General features: G+C 40.5%; 3 protein-coding genes across 3 annotated transcripts; 1 reads left to right on the top strand and 2 right to left on the bottom strand.

Moving 5' to 3' along the window:
- The first annotated feature begins 201 nt into the window (after nt 1-201).
- On the top strand, nt 202-1,185 carry LOC102389334 (olfactory receptor 1361-like). Its single transcript, XM_006057802.4, has one exon. It carries the CDS (start codon nt 202-204, stop codon nt 1,183-1,185), a length of 984 nt encoding a protein of 327 aa, XP_006057864.4.
- A 6,331-nt stretch (nt 1,186-7,516) lies between these two features.
- On the bottom strand, nt 7,517-8,461 carry LOC102389652 (olfactory receptor 1Q1-like). The gene has a single exon (XM_006057803.2). The coding sequence runs from the start codon at nt 8,459-8,461 to the stop codon at nt 7,517-7,519; it is 945 nt and encodes a 314-aa protein (XP_006057865.2).
- Nucleotides 8,462-17,408: 8,947 nt separating this feature from the next.
- LOC102389991 (olfactory receptor 1361-like) lies at nt 17,409-19,108 on the bottom strand. The gene is made up of 2 exons (XM_025262473.3): nt 19,081-19,108; nt 17,409-18,343 (listed from the first exon to the last, which is right to left on the bottom strand). The coding sequence occupies exons 1-2, from the start codon at nt 19,106-19,108 to the stop codon at nt 17,409-17,411; spliced, it is 963 nt and encodes a 320-aa protein (XP_025118258.3).
- Between the last annotated feature and the right edge of the window lie 2,670 nt (nt 19,109-21,778).

Below are 21,778 nucleotides of genomic sequence, written 5' to 3'. Positions count from 1 at the left end.
TGGAATATACTAAAGAATGGGTAGGTGAGTGGATGAATAAGAAATAATGGCCTGGGAAAAAATTAAAAAGAAAAAAATTCATTTTGGAAAACTAGGGACATCTGCGCAAGAAGAGATGTTTCTTGCAAGCTATCTTTGAGTAAATTTCAATCTTATTTGCTCTTAACACTTGCTCTTTGCGGGTGATGTGGATTGAGTCTTATGGCCACTAGAAACAGGACAGAAGTAACAGAATTTATTTTATTGGGCCTGTCCAGCTGGCCAGAGATGCAACCAGTCATTTTTGGGATCGTCCTTCTCATGTACCTGGTGGCAATTATGGGCAATGCTCTGTTAATGATTGCTGCCCTCTCAGACCCCAAGCTTCAGACCCCCATGTACTTCCTGCTCAGCCAACTTTCCTTCATTGACATCTCTCTGACAACCATCACTGTTCCCCAGATGCTGGTGCACACACTGTCTGTGAACAGAACCATCTCCTTTAACTGCTGCATGCTCCAGCTCTTCTTTTTTATGGCTGTGGGCAGCATGGAAGGCCATTTGCTGGCTGCCATGGCCTATGACCGCTATGTGGCTATCTGTGACCCCTTAAGATACTCTGCCATCATCAGCCATTGCCTCTGCTTACGCATAACATTGACCTCGTGGGTGGTCGTCAGCCTCAACAGCCTCCTTTATAGTGTGTTGGTCACCCGCTTAACTTTCTGTGGCAACCAGGTCACCCACTTCTTCTGTGACATCACACCCTTGCTGAAGCTCTCCTGTACCCAGCCAGTGGTCAATGAGATGTTAATATTTACTGAGGGGGTAGCCGTGGTGGTCAGCCCCTTCTTCTTTATTTTAGGTTCCTATGCCCGCATTGGTGTGGCCATAACGCACATGCACTCAGTTGCTGCCCTGCGTAAAGCCCTGTCCACCTGTAGCTCCCACATCCTGGTTGTGCTGCTCCTGTATGGCTCTGTGATCTGCGTGTACCTCCGGCCATCTTCCAGCTACGACTTGGACCAGGAGCGTCAGGTGGCCATCTTCTACACAGTTGTTACCCCTATGCTAAACCCACTGATCTACAGCCTGAGAAACCAGGAGGTGAAGGGTGCCCTGCGAAGGCTTTTCAGGAAGCTCTGTATCTCAAGCAACTTCCAGCCTGGTTCCCAGGCAAACAGGGAATGGCAGCACAGCTCCTGAACCCTTTATGTAGCATGGATATTTTAACAGTATTCGTTCTTTCAATCCACGCACATGAGGTCGTTCCTTTGATTTGTGTCTGCTTTCGTTCATCAATGATTTATGGTTTTACTGTACAGATTTTTCAGCTCTAAGGAGCTAAATTTATTCCTAAGTAGCTGGTTCTTTTTATTGTTATTATAAATGGGATTGTTTTCTTGTTTTTCTTTTCAGATAGATTGCTGTTGTTGTAAAGATACACATCCCTTTGAGAGATAAAGGAGGTAGTATCCATAATTACACTGAAACAATAGAATCAAGGAGTTCTTTTGTGCAAACCTAGGATCTCTCAGAAATTATTTTCCTTAAAGAAGTCAGAATGAAATAGAGTTCAAAAGCCCCAGGGAAAATGCTAGGGCTTGTTCGAAGGTAGTATAGTGTAAGCGGTTAAGGGAGTGGATTTTGGAGACAGAGTGAATTTGTATCCCAGCTCTGTCATTACTTGCTGTGGGATTGTTTTGTGCCTATGATAACCAGCGAGCTGCTCAGGCCCTTTTGATTCTTACTAGGATTGTAAGGCACCCTCAGCAGCTCTTTGGGGAAATTTGGGGGGGGAGGAAATGCTTATTACCCACAGGTCCTGGAAAGCACAAGCACATCTTGGGCCACCCAATGAGGTTGTGGATAGAGGGAGAGAGTGTGGGCTTGGAGTTCTGCTTTTATTGTGGATGAAAATAAGGGATTCATCTTCAAGGTTCACTGTTTAATGGATGGATTTAAAACCCAAGAGTGGGAATTTCAATCACCAGAAGAATAAAATCAAGTGGCCCAAACAGTTAATCTGAATCAACCAAGATCTCTAAACCAAGGAGGTGGGTTTGGCTGGCAATGTGTCAGGTAGCCTTTGAAATGCATGCTTCCTCAATCAAAGCTTATGTCAGGCTCTTGCATCACAAAAAGAAAAACACAGTGTTTATTTGTTTATTTTTGTTTTTTAAAATTAATTAATTAATTAATTTTACTTTAAAATATTGTATTGGTTTTGCCATACATTGACTTGAATCTGCCATGAGTGTACATGTGTTCCCCATCCTGAACCCTCCTCCCACCTCCCTCCCATCCCATCTCTCTGGATCATCCCAGCGCACCAGTCCCAAGCACCCTGTATCAAGCATCAAACGTGGACTGGCGTTTCATTTCACATATGATATTTTACATGTTTCAATGCCATTCTCCCATATCATCCCACCCTCTCCCTCTCCCACAGAGTCCAAAAGACTGTTCAATATGTCTGTGTCTCTTTTGCTGTCTTGCATACAGGGTTATTGTTACCTTCTTTCTAAATTCCATATATATGCGTTAGTATACTGTATTGGTGTTTTTCTTTCTGGCTTTCTTCACTCTGTATAATAGGCTCCAGTTTCATCCACCTCATTAGAACTGATTCAAATGTATTCTTTTTAATGGCTCAGTAATATTCCATTGAAACACAGGGTTTAAATGCTTATCATCTTTGGCAATTATTCAATTACTCTCTGCCTCAGCTATCCATCTATAAAGAGAGAAATAGTATGTATAATTAAGGTTTAGGGTTCATAAGGATTTGATGAGTACAATATATGTAAAACACCATAACAATGACCAGTCCACATTAACTACCACATATGGGTTTTTTATCATTATTATTATTACTTATTATTAATAGCATACACATGAAGCAATGATGGGAGAAAAGGACAAAGAATGGCTAGATAAGGGTTTGCATATCTGTATGTATCCAAAGACTTTATGAAATGAGAGAAAGGCCAGGAATTAATCTGCTTCAGTTTTTTTATTGACTGCACAGCAATTCATAGTATATGTGTTGAATTAGTTTGGATTTCCTTCAAAGTCCTAAATAAGAAACAATCCTAAACCTCAGTGGCTTATAACAACAGGCTTTTATTTCCCAGTCAAAAGTCTGGAGGCTGAAAGGGCCAACCATGTTTTAGACCCCAGGTCAAGTTCAGGTCTGTTCAATTTATTTCTTATCCTGAGATCCAAGCTAAGTGGCCCTAACTACACAGGGTGAGCTTTTCTTCTCATGATGAAAGCCAGAGCTCAAGAGGGCAAACTAAATCTTATAAACCCATTCAAAGCTCTTTATCTGAAGCAGCATTTGTTATGCCTGTTCATAAACTATGGGCTAAAGTAAGTCCATAGTCAAAGGTTCTCAGTGAAGCCATGGCAAGGATATGAAGGGAAGGAAGAAGAGACAGATACTATCTAACTACTAAACATGATAGTGTTACTGTTAGTTGCTCAGTCGTGTCTGACTCTTTGCGACCCCATGGGCTGTAGCCCACCAGGTTCCTCTGTCCATGGAATTCTCCAGACAAGAATACTAGAGTGGGTAGCTATTCCCTTCTCCAGGGGATCTTCCCAAACCAGAGATCGAATCCAGGTCCCCTGCATTACAGGCAGATTCTTTACCATCTGGATCATGAGGGAAGCCCCAATATTCATTGGAAGAACTGATGCTGAAGCTGGAGCTCTAATACTTTGGACACCTGATGTGAAGAGCCAACTCATTGGAAAAGACCCTGATGCTGGGAAAGACTGAGGGCAGGAGGAGAAGCATGTGACAGAGGATGAGATGATTGGATGGCATCACTGACTCAGTGGACAAGAATTTGAGCAAACTCCGGGAGATAGTGAAGGGCAGGGAAGCCTGGCTTGCTACAGTCCATGGGTCGCAAAGAGTCGGACATGACTTATCGACTGAACGACGACACTGGACATGGCAAACCAAAAATTCCATTAGTATGCATGAAGATTGTTTCTAATTTTTTACTATCATAGGTAATAATATACTGAACCTAAAATATATGTGTGTATTTGCACATAAAATATGTTTATTCATTACATATGCTTATTCTGTGTGATAAACTCCTAGAAGAGGAAGATATCGAAATACAAAATTTTTGATGGAATTGCCCAATTCTATCCATTTCTTCAAAAATATTGTTTAATTTACTCTCTTGACCATCTCTTCACCTTAAGAAAATTCTTCCCATGGGAGCAGGGGGGATTGTTAGAAGAGGCTAGAGTGCTAAAAAGTGAGGCTAATCCATGGGTAAAGAATGGAGATTAGTAACAAAACTAAAGGCAGAGAAGGAGGAAGGTGGGGCTGGGAGGCAGGAAATGGAATTCAGAAAAAACTTTTTGGGGTATATAAGATACTTACTAGCAAATGTTAGTTAACTAACCACAAGTTGGCTTTATCTTTTATCATTTTATAAGTGCCATGGCTCTCAAAATCACTGCAGATAGTTACTGCAGCCATGAAATTAAAAGATGCTTGCTCCTTGGAAGAAAAGTTATGACAAACCTAGACAGTATATTAAAAAACAGAAACATTACTCTGCCAACAAAGGTCTGTATAATCAAAGCTATGATTTTACCAGTAGTCATGTATGGATGTGAGAGTTGGACTATAAAGAAAGCTGAGGGCTGAAGAATTGATGCTTTTGAACTGTGGTTTTGGAGAAGACTCTTGAGAGTCCCTTGGACAGTAAGGAGATCCAACCAGTCCATCCTAAAGGAAATCAGTCCTGGGTGTTTGTTGGAAGGACTGATGTTGAAGCTGAAGCTCGAAAATTTTGACCACCTGATGTGAAGGACTGACTCATTGGAAAAGACTCTGATGCTGGGAAAGATTGAAAGTAGGAGGAGAAGGGGACAATAGAGGATGAGACAATTGGATGGCATCTCTGACTTGATGGACATGAGTTTGAGCAAGCTCCGGGAGCTGGTGATGGACAGGGAAGCCTAATGTGTTATAGTCCATGGGGTCGCAAAGAGTCGGGCACAGCTGAGTGACTGAACTGAACTGATGGCTCCCATTACCTTGGAAGATTTATTATCCTGGTGCAAAGACTAAGGCGGTATAGCTTCTCAAACCCATTTCAATGGTGTAAGTTTTGACCAAGCCTTATATATATATTTTTTTTTTTAATAAGAAACCTTTATTCTAGCTCATTACACAAAAATGATTACAATTTTATTTCCTTCTTGACTTTGTGCCTATAACAATCAATATTCTATGATAGAAACTTTATCTAGACAGATGGATTAAATTGACTTGTACTTGTGACATCTGCTTCATTTCATGGGAGGCCACTTTCACTCTTCCTTTTGATCCTATACCCACAAAACTGAAGAATCAATATTACTGTTGGCCACACCATGCATCATGTGGTATCTTAATTCCCCAACCAGGGATTGAACTCTGGCCCCCTGCCTTGGGAGCACAGAGTCTTAACCATTGGCCCACCTGGGAAGCCCAAGAATCAACGTATTGGTAGACATCTTGGCTCTTGGACCTGTTCCCCATGTCCAGCATTGATTGGTCAGCAAACACATCGTTGTTGTTCAGTTGCTAAGTCATGTCTGACTCTTTGCAATCCCATGGACTGCAGCACACCAGGCTTCCCTGTCCTTCACTATCTCCCAGAGTTTGCTCAAACTCATGTCCATTGAGTCAGTGGTGCCATCCAATCATCTCATCCTCTGTCACCCCCTTCTCCTCCTGCCTTCAATCTTTTTCAGCATCAGTCTTTTCTAATGAGTTGATCTCATCAGGTGGCCAAAGTGTTGGAACTTCAGCTTCAGCCTCAGTCCTTCCAGTGAATATTCAGGACTGATTTCCTTTAGGATTGACTGGCTTGATCTCCTTGTGGTCCCAGGGACTCTCGAGAGTCTTCTCCAACACCACAATTCAAAAGCATCAATTTTTTAGCACTCAGCCTTCTTTATAGCCCACCTCTCACGTCTGTATATGGCTACTGGAAAAACCATAACTTTGACTATATGGACCTGTGTCAGCAAAGTGATGTCTCTGCTTTTTAATATGCTGTCTAGGTTTGTCATAGCTTTCCTTCCAAGGAACAAGCATCTTTTAATTTCATGGCTGCAGTCACCATCTGCAGTGACTTTGGAGCCCAAGAAAATAAAATCTGTCAGTGTTTCCACTGTTTCCCCATCTATTTACCATGAAGTGATGGGACCGAATGCCGTGATCTTTGTTTTTTGAATGTTGAGGTTTAAGTCAGCCTTTTCACTTTCCTCTTTCACTTTCATAAAGAATCTCTTTATTTCTTCTTCACTTTCTGCCATTAGAGTGGTATCATCAGCCTTGTGGCAAAGGGCTTTTCATAACTCAGTGAAGCTATTAGTCATGCCATGTAGGGCCACCCAAGATGGACAGGTCATAGTGGAGAATTCTGACAAAATGTGGTCCACTGGAGAAGGGAATGGCAAACCACTCCAATATTCTTGCCTCAAGAACCCCATGATCCATGAAGCAACCCCTTCATGGATCATAACAAATACATAGTAATAGACTAATTCCACATTTCAACTATAGAAAAGATTAGGAGAACCCTGAGACAGAAAGAGGTTAAGTAATCCCAGAATAGTGCAGCTCATCAAGGTTAAGGAAGTGCAAGTTGGAGAGCTGTGACAGGTGATCAGTTCTGAAGCAACTGTAACTCCCAGCCCTATAGTGGACATTTGTCATTACGTCCCTCTTCCCATTCCAGAGGAGTTCCCCCATTTCCTTTGTCTTGGTGGGAGGCAGAACCTCCCTTATTTTTATGGAAAATAAAAGTAGCAGTATTGTTTTTCCAGTTCCCTTGGGAATTAGAGCTTGGGTGAGTGACCAAGACTTGGCCAGTCAGACGCACCACTTTATTTTGAACCTAGAGGTGTTGATGCAGAGAATAAGAAGTGAGTGCTCTTTCTGGAGGTGATCACATCTGTTTTTCAGGCCCCTAAGGGCTATGCCCAGTGACTATTTCTGGTAATGCTGGTGGGGATTCAAGTGGCATTGAACAGAGTTTGGTAGCTACAGTGGTGACCTCATCATACCAGTTCTGGGATGTGATTTTGCCTATGGTTCTGCCTGTATGACCTTTCTTATTCTTGTCCATTTTGCTGAACTTGTTGGCTTAGCCTTCTTGGAAATTTATGAGTTTCACATATGCTTTCAATTGTTTCCTCCACGAATAACCAGAATTAGTTTCTGTTGCCTGTATCTAAGAACTCTGAAAGTTACAATCCTGGTGTTAGATATCACGCCCACAGAACACCATCAGCTGTAATTAAAATCATGTCACTGATTTACACTAAATACATAGCTCCATGTACTTTGGGTTTAAGAAATATTTCTAGGCAATATCCAATGAGAAAACTGTGATACATACCTAATATTTCTGGGCAGTTCTAAAGGAAACAGACATTTGAGGGACAAAAATCTTTCATAGATAAAGCTTGAACTCATAGATAAAACTTGAAACTGTGTTTTGGGGTTTTATCTAAATGAAGAGGTCCAGATCCTGTTCATCCATTTCCTGAAGGCTCCCTTGACATCCTTGTTCCTTAGGCTGTAAATGAAGGGGTTCAACATGGGGGTCACTACTGTGTACATGACAGTCAGGATACGACCCCCGGCCACTGAATAGCTGGTAAGGGGCCGGAAGTAGACCCATGTGAGGGTCCCATAGAATATAGCCACCACAGTGAGGTGGGAGCCACAGGTAGAGAAGGCTCTCCACTTGCCTTTGGCTGAGGGGCTCTGGAGGACTGCTGAGATGATGCAGGCATAGGAGGCCATGATGATGGCCAGGGCTCCATTGATGACAATGACTCCTTCCGTGTGAATCATCAAGGTGTTGAGGTGGCTGCTGGAGCAGGAGATCTTCATCAGAGGGTAGAGGTCACAGAAGAAGTGGGGGATCCTGTTATCTGCACAGAAGATCAGTCTGCTCACGAGAAAGGTGTGCAGCAGGGCATGAAGATGGGAGAGGATGTGGCACATGACCACCAAGTGTGAACACAGCTTCCTGTTCAGAATCATACAGTAGTGGAAAGGGTGGCAGATGGCTATGTATCTGTCATAGGCCATCACAGCCAGGAGGAAGTTCTCCATGGCTGCAAAGCAAATGAAGAAATAAGTCTGTGTTAAGCAACCCATGTAGGAAATGGCCTTGGTAGAAGAGAAAATGTTCTGCAGCATCTTGGGGACTGTGGTGGAGGTGAAGCAGATGTCTGCCAAGGCCAAGTTGCTGAGAAAGACATACATGGGAGTTTGGAGGCGTGGAGCAGAGATAATCAGGATGATGATGACAGAGTTGCCAGAAATGTTGATGGTATACATGAGCAGAAAAAGAAGACAGAGCGGGATCTGCTCTTCCTGGTGGGGAGAAATGCCCAAGAGAACAAAATGGGACACGCTGGTCCAGGTGGTATTGTCCATCTATTACCATTAAACAAACAGGATTATTATTATTTTTATTGAGATGCAATTCATATATAACTTTATATTACTTTCAGGTGTACAACATAGTGATTCAATAAGTGCATACATTATAAAATGATCACCACAATAAGTCTAGTTATTATCCATCCCCATACATAGTTACAAAGTTTGTTTTTTCTTATGATGAGGGCTTTTAAGATGTATTCTCTTAGCAACTCTCAAATATGCAACATGATGTTATTAACTGTAGTCACCAAGCTGTGTATTACATGCCTATTATTTATTTATTTTATTAACTGGAAGTTTGAGCCTTTGAATCCCTTTCACCCACCTTGTCCATCCCCTCACTCCCCTGCTTCCAATCTTTTCTCTGTGAGCTTGTTTTTTCTTTAATTCCATGTATAAGTGAGACCAAAGAGTGTTTGTCTTTCTCTGTCTGACTATTTCACTTATCATAATACCCTCAAGCTTCATTCATGCTGTTGCAAATGGCAGGATTTCTTTCTTTTTTATTGCTGCATAGTATTCCACTGTGTATGTGTTTATGCCCTCTTTATCCTTTTACTCAATGATGGACACCAAGTTGTTTCCATGTCTTGGCAACTGCAAATAATGTTTCAATGAACCTGGAGGCTGCATATATCTTTTAGAATTAGGGTTTTTGTCTTCTTTGGATAAATGTCCAGAAGTGGAATTGCTGGATAATATAGTATTTTTAATTTTTAAAGGAGCCTACATACTATTTTCCAAAAAGAATTATTTTTATAGACCTGGATATCTGAGCAGTCTGTTTAGTTACTTTTAGTTTTGTGCTCCAGGGTAAACTACATATGGGTAACTTGGTATTGATAACAGGATCAAGTGCTTGATTATTTTCTAAAATAATGAGAAATGGATTTTTCATTATCAGTAGCAGGATCACTATCATCATAGATAACATTTATAAAGCACTTACTTTGAATCAAAGACTTTGCTACATTATCATATTTGATTCTTACAATAACCCCATGAGGCAAATATTATTATTATCATATTCATTATTATTCCAGTTTTACAAACTAGAAAATGGAGGCATAGAATGTTTAAACTCATAAAGGGCAAAATCAGAACTTAAAGTCATATTTGTCTGACTCCAGAGTATGCTAGTGACAAAATAAAATATGACTTCCCAAATTAAAACTAAGACATCTACTTCATGGCAATAAAACTTGCTAATGGGCTACATAAACTTGTTAAAAGAGATTTCAAAGGGCATTTGGTTAAGTAGTGTCTATTATGGGTAATGCATACCCTTGGTAGTACCCACAAACTTCTCAGAGTACACAGACATGGTTTTAGGAGAATCAATTTCTAGATTCCCAACTTATTCTCTTTACTAAAATCATTTTGTCTTCAATATGTCACCTCATACATTATCCTGTCTCTCACTTGCCAAATAAAAGACTTACTTTCATCCATCACAAATCTTATTAGATGTATTGACTCAGGAAATAAAAACTTCAAATAAGTTAAATGAAGCAATTGTCAGCAATATTAAGAAAATGAATGGCTTTTTGGACCAGATAGCAAGTCTATTTTGAGATCAGGGAGCTTCCAGTTCTTTGCTCTCAAAAAAATAAAAAAAGGAGCGATATTGAAGGAGACCTAATCTACTTGTCAGCACACCATTTAAAATAATTTTTCCATTTCTTTCAGTATTGTTTTTTTGTTCAGAAATAAGTATATTTATATTCCACATGTAAGTGAGGTCACATAACATTTGCCTTTGTCTGACTTAACTTCACTCAGTGTGATAGTCTCTAGGTCCATCCGTATTGCTGTCTGTGTGGCCCCAAAAGATTTGGGCACAACTTAATGACTAAATAACAACAAAGCAGAAATAAGGCACCCAGAATAGAGATTAAGAAAATAAAACTTTTGTTTTTAAACAAAACTATAAATGAATATTTTAATTCAACAATCTTCATCCTTTATTTATATAGTCAAAATATAGCACCTATACTATACAATCTTTTTTCCAGAAAATAGAAGAGGAAAAAATACTTTCCAGCTGAATTTCAGACAGCATTATCCTAATACCTATCAGAGAAAGATATTACCAGAAATGAAATTAAAAATCAATAACCCCTCATAAGCATACCATATCTCCCTATGATGTAAGAAAATAAAACTTTTCTGACTCAAAAAAAATTTTTTTTGTTAGTATGTGACACTAACTTCTGTCAAATTACTTGCACAGCGTTTAGTCCTCTGGAATCTCAAAGAACAAGTCTACTATTCTTTGACACAAAAAGTCCTTAAGAAATCTAAACATGAGTTAACACAGGAAGCACTGCATGGTGGGTTTTAAACCCCAGATACTGGACTAGAACCCGGCTCTTCCATTTAATTGTTCTACGACCTAGAGGAATTTGCTTACCCTCTATGAGCCAACTCTTCTCATCTGTAAAATGAGGGGAATGGTAATAGCACATTACTCATAAAGTTGTTCTGAGAATTAAATGATACTTTCTGGTCCTTGGCAAGTGTTCAGTAAATGGTGACAATTATTCTGATCAATTTTTCAGACTTGTTCTGCGCCGAGTCAATGGATTTTTCTAGGAGGACATTGTGCTGCCGACTGGGTCCCTCTACCTAAACCTACTCTACTTTGTCACTGTCTTTGTGTTTTTTTAATATATTCATTTATTTATTTGACTATGCCAGGTCTTGATTGTGGCATGTAGGATATAGTTTCCTGACCAGGGATTGAACCTGGGTCCCCTGAACTGGGAGTGGAAAGTGTAGCCACTGGATCACCAGGGAAGTCTCTGTCACTATCTTTAAAGTGTGGTTTCCAGAACTGAGCAAAATTCTATGAGTCTGGATTCTCATCACAGGGTAAACATAATGATTTGGTCTGGCCATCATTCATAGCTTTTTGGGTGGAGATCAAAGTTGGCAGTCCACAAGCTAGCTGTGTCCATGGCTAGCCCAAGAATTTTTAAGCTTCACAATTCAGTTGTTGGGAGAAGAAGTGCAGAGTTAAGAGCTGCCTGGTGGAAGGCACTTTCACATGCTTTATCACATGTAACATATAGTAATCCCGACATACTTCTAGCCACACCAGTCATTTATTATCCTCATCTCACAGATGAGTAAACCAAGGCTTAGAGAGGTATAACAATTTGCTCAGCATCACGCAGTGTTAAGTGGTTCGACTGGACTTTATACTTGTGTCTGGACACCTTGAGTACTCATATGTGTAAGGCTCTACCACACAGCCCTTTCATTGCCTAAGCTTCTGCCCCATGAAAATGGATTTGTTCATCACTCCTGGTCTATCTGCTTTCATACCCCAAATTAAAGGATGTCACCATGGAAGCACTCAAGAAAGTAAACTTTAGATGTTTCAATGACAAAAATGTGGAAATTCATAATACGCCATTGAATCATCCTGAATTGGTTTCAATAGGATATGATGATGAATGAGAACTGCAAGTTGTAGCACACTGACTGAGCACTATCTATAAACCAGTGATCTGAGAGCTTTATATGTGTGTTTCTCATTTGGTGATCACAGCAAGTCTATGATCAGTTGAAGCTCAGAGGGATTCTGAGATGCTCAAAAACACCGAGTTAGTAAGCGGTGGAACGGATATTTGAATTCAGTTCTAGCTGACCTCAGTGTCTATGCACTTAACCTTGGGCTGTTCCATCTCTTAAATGTCATCTTCCCATTCCAGTTCCCACTTTCCTCTTTATTCCTTCCTTTCCCACTGTGCTGTCTTATGCACTTGGCCAGTGATAAATGTCTACCCACCCCCTTTTTTTTCTAGTTTAATCCTCATTATTGAACTTGAGAGTAGTTTTACTGTTCCTACTTTCAGATCAGGAAAATAAGGGCTGGGGGATGAATTTGCTTTCCCAGGGACACAGGGCATAGAGTTGGAGTCAGGCTGATTATAGATCTCACTCAAAAGCAAGGCTCTCTCTACCCCACTTCACCCATTTACACCTATGTTTTTTTCTGTTCCTGCATTTGGGTCCCTTTTGTTAGTCTGTCACTGTAATTGAACTCTCCAGATTGAATCAGTGGTCCTGAGTCATGGCTTAGGAAACATGGGAGGGCTGGAGAAGGGACTGAGCTGTACTTGACAGTCAGCAGGCTATGGCCGGTACCTGGGGCAATGTCCATATAGCTCCTGTGACAGCTGCTCAGAAGCTAGAGAGAGCCCCAGAGGTGGGGGCGGAGGGACTTCCTGGAGCCTTGGAGTCCTTGTTCTTCTCTGGCTGGCAAAAGTCATTCTGCCTGACCCACAGTGCAGCATGTCAGCTCCTGACATGTGGTGTGGGGCATGGGGCTGTGCAGTCAAGACTGGGGAACTACAATTGAAAAGTCTTGCTTTATAGAGAAAGATGTAGACAACGAAAAAGCAGCGTGGGGCGCGGGAATGGGTCTGGTGTCAGAAATTGAAAGATTTGGGCTTTGGCCCCAGGTCTGCCATGAACACTCTGAGATCTTGGAAAAAATCACTTCATTCTTGGGGACCTCAGTTTCTTCATCTGGGAAATGGGATGAATAATACCTGCTTTTCATGCAGAAGCTTAGTAAAATAATAGACGAGACTATAGACATAACAAGTCCTTTAACAAGTCTTATGAGACAGTGAGAAGTTTGTTTTATGTTTCTACTTGGAACCTGGTTTCTGTCTAGCATAGATCCCCATAACTTCTGACAGTCTGATCCATGGACTTTGGTGATAATAGAGCATTTCATTCTAAAGAGACCTAAGCATTTGGATAATGTGACAGTCTATTCTCTGAGTTTCTCTGTTGGAATAGTAATGCCCAGATGTGAAAAGAAATGTCTGAGTCAGTTGTTAAGCAAGACAAAGTAGACAGCCTTGAACAGTGGCCGATTTTTGGGTCACTCAAAGATGATTACCTACAATCCCTCCCTACCTGATTGAGGTCTCTGGAATTCCATTAGATAGTTTCTTTTTTCACTCAAGAAAATTTTCCTGAAAGGAAACACTTTTGGCTATGTAAATCCATTCATTTTTGTGGTTCTGTTTTAATGAGGGGAGAGAAGAGAGTTCACCAAGACCCAGAATATCTGAGGATGGCATAGGGAAGAGACACCGTGAAGGGAAAGTAAAGGGAAAAGATGACCTGTGGAGTCAAAGACGAACATCACAATGCACACAACGCTGCGTAAAGGATCAAATTTGAGAAAGATGATCCTCCCTCCAGAATTTACAGGGAGCCTGTGTAGGAACTGTCTGAGGGGCTGTGTGAGTGTGGAGTCCTCAGCAGACACTCACCTCACTGTGGACCCCCTCTGGGCTGGAATGGGCTGGGCTTGGCACTTCCATCAACCCTCAGGTGACGTGTGTTGTCCTGTTGCCATAGCAGCTCGGATCTGTCTGCTCAGGGAAGACAGAGCAAGTTGCCCAGCATGGAAGGAAGAAAGACCTTAGAGAAGGGCTGATGGGGTTGAGCACCAAGACTCCTGGGGGGTGCTTCTGCTTGGCAGGGGCAGGAAGGCATGTCTGGGAAAGGCGTCGGGAGGTTTTTTTATTACACGCTTTTGGATGAATTCCATGGCTCCCACCACCTCATAGTCCCAAGTGTGTCATCGTCCAAACTCACTGCCTTCTCTGGGGACTGGGGCCCATGAAGCAGTGCTTCCAGGATTACTGGGAATATTAGCATTAGTGACTGGGGCTTGGCAGCTTGGCTGATCCCAGGAGGGGAGGCCAGAACTTAGGGGATCATCCTGGACATGGAGTTCTCTGATCTGTGCTCCAAAATTTGACTATGAGGTGGAATCTCAGAAAAACCCAGGTATGGTCAAGGCACAGATGGGTGTCTCCTTGCCCTGAGTTCTTGAAGATGTAGCCTCACGTTTTACATTTCTTTCAGGTAACACACACTTATTTTAAAAAATATTTAGGGACCTCCCTGGTGGTCCAGTAGGTAAGAATTCACCTTCCAGTGCAGGAGACATGGGTTTGATTCTTGGTCAGGGAACTAAGATCCCACAGGCCCTGGAGCAACTAAACCACGTGCCACAACTGCTGAGCCCCCGTGTTACAACTCGAGAGAAGCAACAAGGAGCCTGGACCCTGCAACTAAGGCCCAACACAGCCGAATAAATAAAGAAGTAGGGAAAAATATTCAGCACTGAGACATGTATCAAATGAAAAGTGATAATCTGTTTCTCATCGTTCCCATCTCTCTCCAGGGGTAATCACTGTTAGAGTTTTGACCTGTACACTTTCAGATACTCTTCTATGCACATATATATATATATATATATGTAGAATTTTGATTTTACGAAAATGGGATCATTTGTTCTGGAGCTTTGTTTCTCTCACCAATATATCATGGACCTCCTATATTACCATGGGATCTACCTCATTATTTTTTAAAGTATTTAATAGATTAATAGATGTACCATTAGTAATACACATTTCCCTACTCATGCCACTTACCTATCTCCTTTTTTGGGAGGGTAGGGATGGTTATTACAAAAGCGATGCTGCATGGATATTTTACAGGCATTTTTGTGTACGTATATTTTCTAGAAATGGAAATGCTAGATGGAAGTATTAATGGAGGAATTAAAAAAATACTTTTCAACCATTTGAGTTTCTTATTTTTTAAAAAAATTTCCAGCTATATTGTTGCCTCCTTTTCCCTATGTCATTGCTATGCTTTTATTATTGATTTGCAAGAGTTATGCTTTGATTATGAAATATTCTCAGGTTTTCCTTCTTAACCTAACTTACAACTCTAATTATTCTCAATGTCCAGCTCAAATAGACATTTTCTCTTTTACTTACACTCTGTGTTCATTCTGGAAACATAAATCATTAGTTTCCCTAGAACATGAAACAGAACATTTCTTATCATCTTTCATTTTTGTCAGCTCTCAAAAATCTGAAACTCACATGGACACAGACGTAACTGAATGCATATAGTTAGCAATAATAACAGGTTATATGTGTTGAGTGTTTACTGTGTGTCAGGCATTCTCTTTAAAGTGTTCAAATGTTTTTATATCATTCAGTCCTTTCAGTAGCTACATTAATTACCCTCATGTTCATTGCAGCGTTATCCACAATAGTCAAAATATGAAAAAAAAACCTAAATGACTGTCGATAGAGAAAATGAAGTATATATAAATAGTGGAATATTACTCAGTTATACAAAAGAAGAAAATTCTGCCGCTTGTGACAACATGGATGGACTTGGAGGGCATGATGTTAAGTGAAATAAGTCAGACAGGAAAAGATAAATACTGTATGATCTCACTTATGTGTGAAATCTAAAAACGCCAAGCTCAAAGAAACAAAGAGCTGATGTCCAGGTGTGACATGTGATGTCCAGGGTGTGGGTGAAATGGGGAGAGTTTGGGATAATGCTATGCATTTCCATTTATAAGACGAATACGTTCTGGGTATATAATGAACAGTATGGTGACTGTAGTTAGCAATTCTGTGTAATATACTTTAAAGTTGTTAACAGTGTAGATGCTAAATGTTCCTAACACCCATACCCACACACATAGAACATAACTATGTGAGGTGATGGATGCGTTAACTGACCTTTATTGTAGTCATGATTTCACCATGGATAAATATCAAATTATCAAGTCCTATACCTTAAACTTCCACAAACATTATATGTCAATTATACATCAATAGCACTGGAAAAATAAAAAAAAAATTAAAAATGGGCAAAACCAAACTATAATGTTTAAGCACACATGTGTATGTGGAAAAATTAAACAGAAAGCAAGGAAGGGAAGTAATTGACATAAAAAGTCAAAGAATAATTTTTACCCTTGTGGGGAAGAGAGGAGTAGCACTTTGGTAGAGGCACAGATAACTATTTTATGATGTCATTTATATGCGGAATCTAAAAAGTAATACAAATGAATCTTTATACTAAACAGAAATAGACTCACAGACATAGAAAGCAAACTTATGGTTACCAAAGGGCAAAGTGAGAAGGGGAGGAATAAATTAGGAGTATGGGGACTAACATACAAACTACTATGCATAAAATAATTAATAGAAGTTTACTGTATAGCACAGAGAACTATATTCAATATCTTGTAATAACCTATGATGGAAAAGAATCGGAAAAATATATAAGTAAAACTGAATCACTTTGCTGTACACCTGAAAGCAAAACTCAGAGAAAGAATATTCCTAAAGTTATACAGTGTGAAGTGGTGGACTTTGGTTCTGACTTGTAACTTCTGACATGGTCTTGCATTCTTGTTACTATAACACTACATATTATTAGAACTGGGAACATGTATGCAGGGGCTTCAGCTCATATAACTCAATCACTTTATTTTACAAAAAGGGAAACCAAGGCTCAGAGATGTCAAGTGATTATCCAGCTGTCATACAATATATAATGTCAAAGCCAGCAATGGAACCCAGAACTTATAGCCCCATCCTTATTCTTCTATAGATCACTGCTTGTTTAAGATAAAGTATCAGATTATATCCTTTGTATTTCATTCTACCAACCACAATCACTCCTGTATTCTTGGACTAGAGATATCCTCCATAGTTCCTTTGTGACTTCAACAAAATAAGATTTTCACTTTCATTTTCATGTCATACATATACAAATATATATATATACACACACACACATATACACACAAGCCCCCTACCTGTGGACTTCAGGTAGGCATCTAGTAAAAATAAGCAAGAACCGTTTTGAAAGTGAGTAGTAAACTGCTCAGAGCATGGACACTTCACAGGGATGATTAGTGGTTACTGGTGTCAGTGGTCCCTTCCCTGAAATGTAAATATGAGGAAAAGAGAAGTCTCAGGTTCAGGGACATTATAGTGGTTAGGCCCTTAAGAGACCATTTTTCAACCCTCAGCTCCGAGCCTTGGAGACTTGGACCTTTCAGTCCCAAGAAAGAGTGTTAAACATGTTTTTTTCTGAGTATTTTCCCCAGTGCCCCCTTTATATCCCTGTTTCTCAGGCTGTAGATGAAGGGGTTCAACATAGGGGTCACCACCGTGTACATTACTGAGAAGACCCGGTCCTTTCCACCTGAAGGGGATGATGGAGGACATAAATAGACCCCAATAGCTGTAGTGTAAAACAGAGAGACCACAGAGAGGTGCGAGGTGCAGTTGGAGAAGGTCTTTTGCTTACCCTTTGGGGAATCGATTCCTAGGATAGCCAGTGCAACATAAAGGTAAGATGTAAGGATGCAGACAAAGGGTGCAATTAACAGTGTCCCTGCCACAAGGATGAGCACCAGGTCATTGACATGAGTGCTGGAGCAGGCCAGCTTTAGGAGTGGGACCAGATCACAGAAGAAGTGGGGGATGACATTGGGGCCACAGAAGGAAAGCCTGGTCACCAGGAGGGTGTGCACTAGGGCATGGAAGGTAGTGACCACCCATGACCCAGCCACCAACAGGACGCAGCGTTGGGAGTTCATGGTAATGGCATAATGGAGAGGTTGGCTGATGGCCACATAGCGATCCAGTGCCATCACAGCCAGGAGAAAGTTGTCCAGATCTGCAAACAGGCCAAAGAAATAGAGTTGTGTCAGGCACCCACCATAAGAAATCCGTTTACTTCCTGAGCCAATATTATTGAGCATCTTGGGAATGACTGTAGAGATAAAACCAATGTCAGAGAAGGACAGGTTGGCCAGGAAGAGGTACATGGGGGTGTGGAGGTGCACGTCAGAGCCAATGGCCAGGATGATAAGCAGGTTCCCCCAGACGGTGACCAGGTACATGCCCAGGAAGAGCCCAAACAGGAGAGGCTGCTGCTCTGGGTGCTCAGAGAGGCCCATGAGAAGAAATTCATATGTGCCTGTCTGGTTTCTTCTGTCCAAGTCTGGAATTCTGTATGAAATAAATGTTATTATAAATAGCAAGAAAGTAAAATAATGCTGTGTTGGAAGTACTCTGAACTCCTGTTTAAAAAAATAAACATGGTTTGACAATTCTGTTTGGGTAAAGCTTCGATTTATAATTGTGCACATTTAAAAAGACAATTTGGATTAGACTCTATAAAGTTATAGATGGATGTCAGCACTTGATCAGATATCCAAAGCTCCTTTGAACTGTTTCAACCATCCCCATGAAACATGTCAGGTACCATGTGAAAGTGTTCTTTGAATTGCACTTTGCTTTTGTTTTTTTTTATGTGTTACTTTGCTTTTTTCACTGAGTAATAGCACAATCAAGCAAACAATATTTAACTTAATAAAAAATAAAATTAAAATAATGTTTATAATACAATAACATGTAATAATTATATGATAATTACCAATTTTAAAAGGTAGAATTTCAGGATAGCATGTGTATTTATAAGTATTTTTGTAAAATTGAAACACACATGTTGATATATGAGTAAGGACAGTGAAAGAGCACATGTTAAAGCCCAATAAGCCATCTAATACAACTCAGATTTTATGAATGAGAAATGATAGACTCTTAAAAAGTTGCTGTAATCTGCTGAAGACCCACACTGCAACTGGTACCAGAAACAGGTTTCCTGCAACTATTTCCATTAGGCCACTCTGTTTCCCTCGACTGACCGAGAAGGGGGAAGTATGGCCAATGACTTACTGTTCCGAGGTGGGCCAGGAAGGGTCATCATTTCTTCACGTTAAGACAGAGCTTTGACTCTTGGGCTCTCAGTTCTCCCTTCTCAAAAGTGGAGAAGCCATATGTGATGGCCAGATTAAAAGACAGCCTCCTCCCCTCTGTTTAAGGAGGGGACAGGGAGCCCTCATCTGCTCCAAAGAAGGAGAAAGGAGGGCAGGCCACTCCAGATCCTTAGTCAACCAGACTGAAGAGAAGCCCAGGAAAAGAGAAGTTATCTGCATGTAGTGTCTCTCACAATCCCCGGAGCTGCCTGCAGAGACATCCGGGAATACCGGTCCCTAAGGTACGCATTGAGGGAAAAACCTTGGTTCCTTGCCCAGTCCCAATCCTCAAACTCTAAATGAACTTACTCTGTGACTCAAAATTCTCTTATCCTCTCTGAACTTTGGTTTTCAGGTAAGTAATTCAAAAATATTCTCCCCTCCAAAAAAACAGTCTCCCAAAATAGAAGTACATTTTTGCCATTCTGTAATAAAAGTACATGAAGTGGTACCTCATTTTGGTTTTACCTCCCATCTTTCCAATTCTTAATAATGTTGAAAACATTTTCATATGCCTATTAGTCATTCTTATATCTTCTTTTTAGAAGAGTCTGCCTATTTTTATTGGGTTGATTATCTTTTGATAATGATGTATAGAAATTTTAATACTATTTATAAGGGACATACTTTATAATTTTTCTTTTAGCTTAGCCCCTTTAAAAAAGCCTAAATTTTAAGAAATATTTGAACTTTTTTTGTTATCAAGAGGATATTTTTTATTTTTTGAGTGTTTTTTTATTTTAATTTTATTGAAGTAGAGTTGATTTATAGTATTGCATTTGTTTCAGATGTATAGCAAAGTGATTCCGTTATACATGTACATATATTGATTCATTTTTTAAAAGATTCTTTTCTCATATAAGTTATTACAGGATATTACATAGGGTTCACTATGCTATACAGTAGATCCTTGTTGGTTATCTATCTTATATACAGTATGTAATTATTCAGGTATGACCTAAATCAAATCCCTTATGATTATACAGTGGAAGTGAGAAATAGATTTAAGGGACTAGATCTGATAGCTAGAGTGCCTGATGAACTATGGATGGAGGTTCGTGACACTGTACAGGAGACAGGGATCAAGACCATCCCCACGGAAAAGAAATGCAAAAAAGCAAAATGGCTGTCTGGGGAGGCCTTACGAATAGCTGTGAAAAGAAGAGAACTGAAAAGCAAAGGAGAAAAGGAAAGATATAAGCATCTGAATGCAGAGTTCCAAAGAATAGCAAGGAGATATAAGAAAGCCTTCCTCAGTGATCAATGTAAAGAAATAGAGAAAAACAACAGAATGGGAAAGACTAGAGATCTCTGGAGAAGGCAATGGCACCCAACTCTAGTACTTTTGCCTGGAAAATCCCATGGGCGGAGGAGCCTGGTAGGCTGCAGTCCATGGGGTCGCTAAGAGTCAGACACGACTGAGCGACTTCACTTTCACTTTTCACTTTCATGCATTGGAGAAGGAAATGGCAACCCACTCCAGTGTCCTTGCCTGGAGAGTCCCAGGGACAGAGGAGCCTGTGGGCTACTGTCTATGGGGTTGCACAGAGTTGGACACGACTGATGTGACTTAGCAGCAGCAGCAGCAGAGATCTCTTCAAGAAAATGAGAGATACCAAGGGAACATTTCATGCAAAGATGGGCACAATAAAGGACAGAAATGGTATGGACCTAACAGAAGCAGAAGATATTAAGAAGAGGTGGCAAGAATACACAGAAGAACTGTACAGAAAAGATCTTCATGACCCAGATAATCACGATAGTGTGATCACTGACCTAGAGCCAACATCCTGGAATGTGAAGTTAAGTGGGCCTTAGGAAGCATCACTACAAACAAAGCTAGTGGAGGTGATGGAATTCCCAGTTGAGCTCTTTCAAATCCTGAAAGATGATGCTGTGAAAGTGCTGCACTCAATACGCCAGCAAATTTGGAAAACTCAACAGTGGCCACAGGACTGGAAAAGGTCAGTTTTCATTCCAATCCCAAAGAAAGGCAATGCCAAAGAATGCTCAAACTACCACACAATTGCACTCATCTCGCACGCTAGTAAAGTAATGCTCAAAATTCTGCAAGCCAGGCTTCAGCAGTACGTGAACCATGAACTTCCAGATATTCAAGCTGGTTTTAGAAAAGGCAGAGGAACCAGAGATCAAATTGTCAACATCCGCTGGATCATGGAAAAAGGAAGAGAGTCCTAGAAAAAAAACATCTATTTCTGCTTTATTGACTATACCAAAGCCTTTGACTGTGTGGATCATAATAAACTGTGGAAAATTCTGCAAGAGATGGGAATACCAGACCACCTGACCTGCCTCTTGAGAAACCTATATGCAGGTCAGGAAGCAACAGTTAGAACTGGACATGGAACAACAGACTGGTTCCAAATAGGAAAAGGAGTATGTCAAGGGTATATATTGTCACCCTGCTTATTTAACTTATATGCAGAGTACATCATGAGACATGCTGGGCTGGAAGAAGCACAAGCTGGAATCAAGATTGCTGGGAGAAATATCAATAACCTCAGATATGCAGATGACACCACCCTTATGGCAGAAAGTGAAGAGGAACTCAAAAGCCTCTTGATGAAAGTGAAAGAGGAGAGTGAAAAAGTTGGCTT

This window comes from Bubalus bubalis, chromosome 12 (genome assembly GCF_019923935.1).
Source record: "Bubalus bubalis isolate 160015118507 breed Murrah chromosome 12, NDDB_SH_1, whole genome shotgun sequence".
NCBI classification, from domain to species: domain Eukaryota; kingdom Metazoa; phylum Chordata; class Mammalia; order Artiodactyla; family Bovidae; genus Bubalus; species Bubalus bubalis.
The sequence above is the reverse complement of the archived record's forward strand: the minus strand, read 5'-3'. Positions and strand labels throughout refer to the sequence as shown.

Excerpts from the sequence above, each read along its gene's own strand:
- LOC102389334 (XM_006057802.4), top strand. The coding sequence starts at position 202 with ATGGCCACTAGAAACAGGACAGAAGTAACAGAATTTATTTTATTGGGC.
- LOC102389652 (XM_006057803.2), bottom strand. The coding sequence starts at position 8,461 with ATGGACAATACCACCTGGACCAGCGTGTCCCATTTTGTTCTCTTGGGC.
- LOC102389991 (XM_025262473.3), bottom strand. The coding sequence starts at position 19,108 with ATGACCCTTCCTGGCCCACCTCGGAACA. Across the intron at positions 18,344-19,080 it reads TCCTGGCCCACCTCGGAACA|ACTTGGACAGAAGAAACCAG; the intron begins GTAAGTCATTGG and ends ACAGAATTCCAG.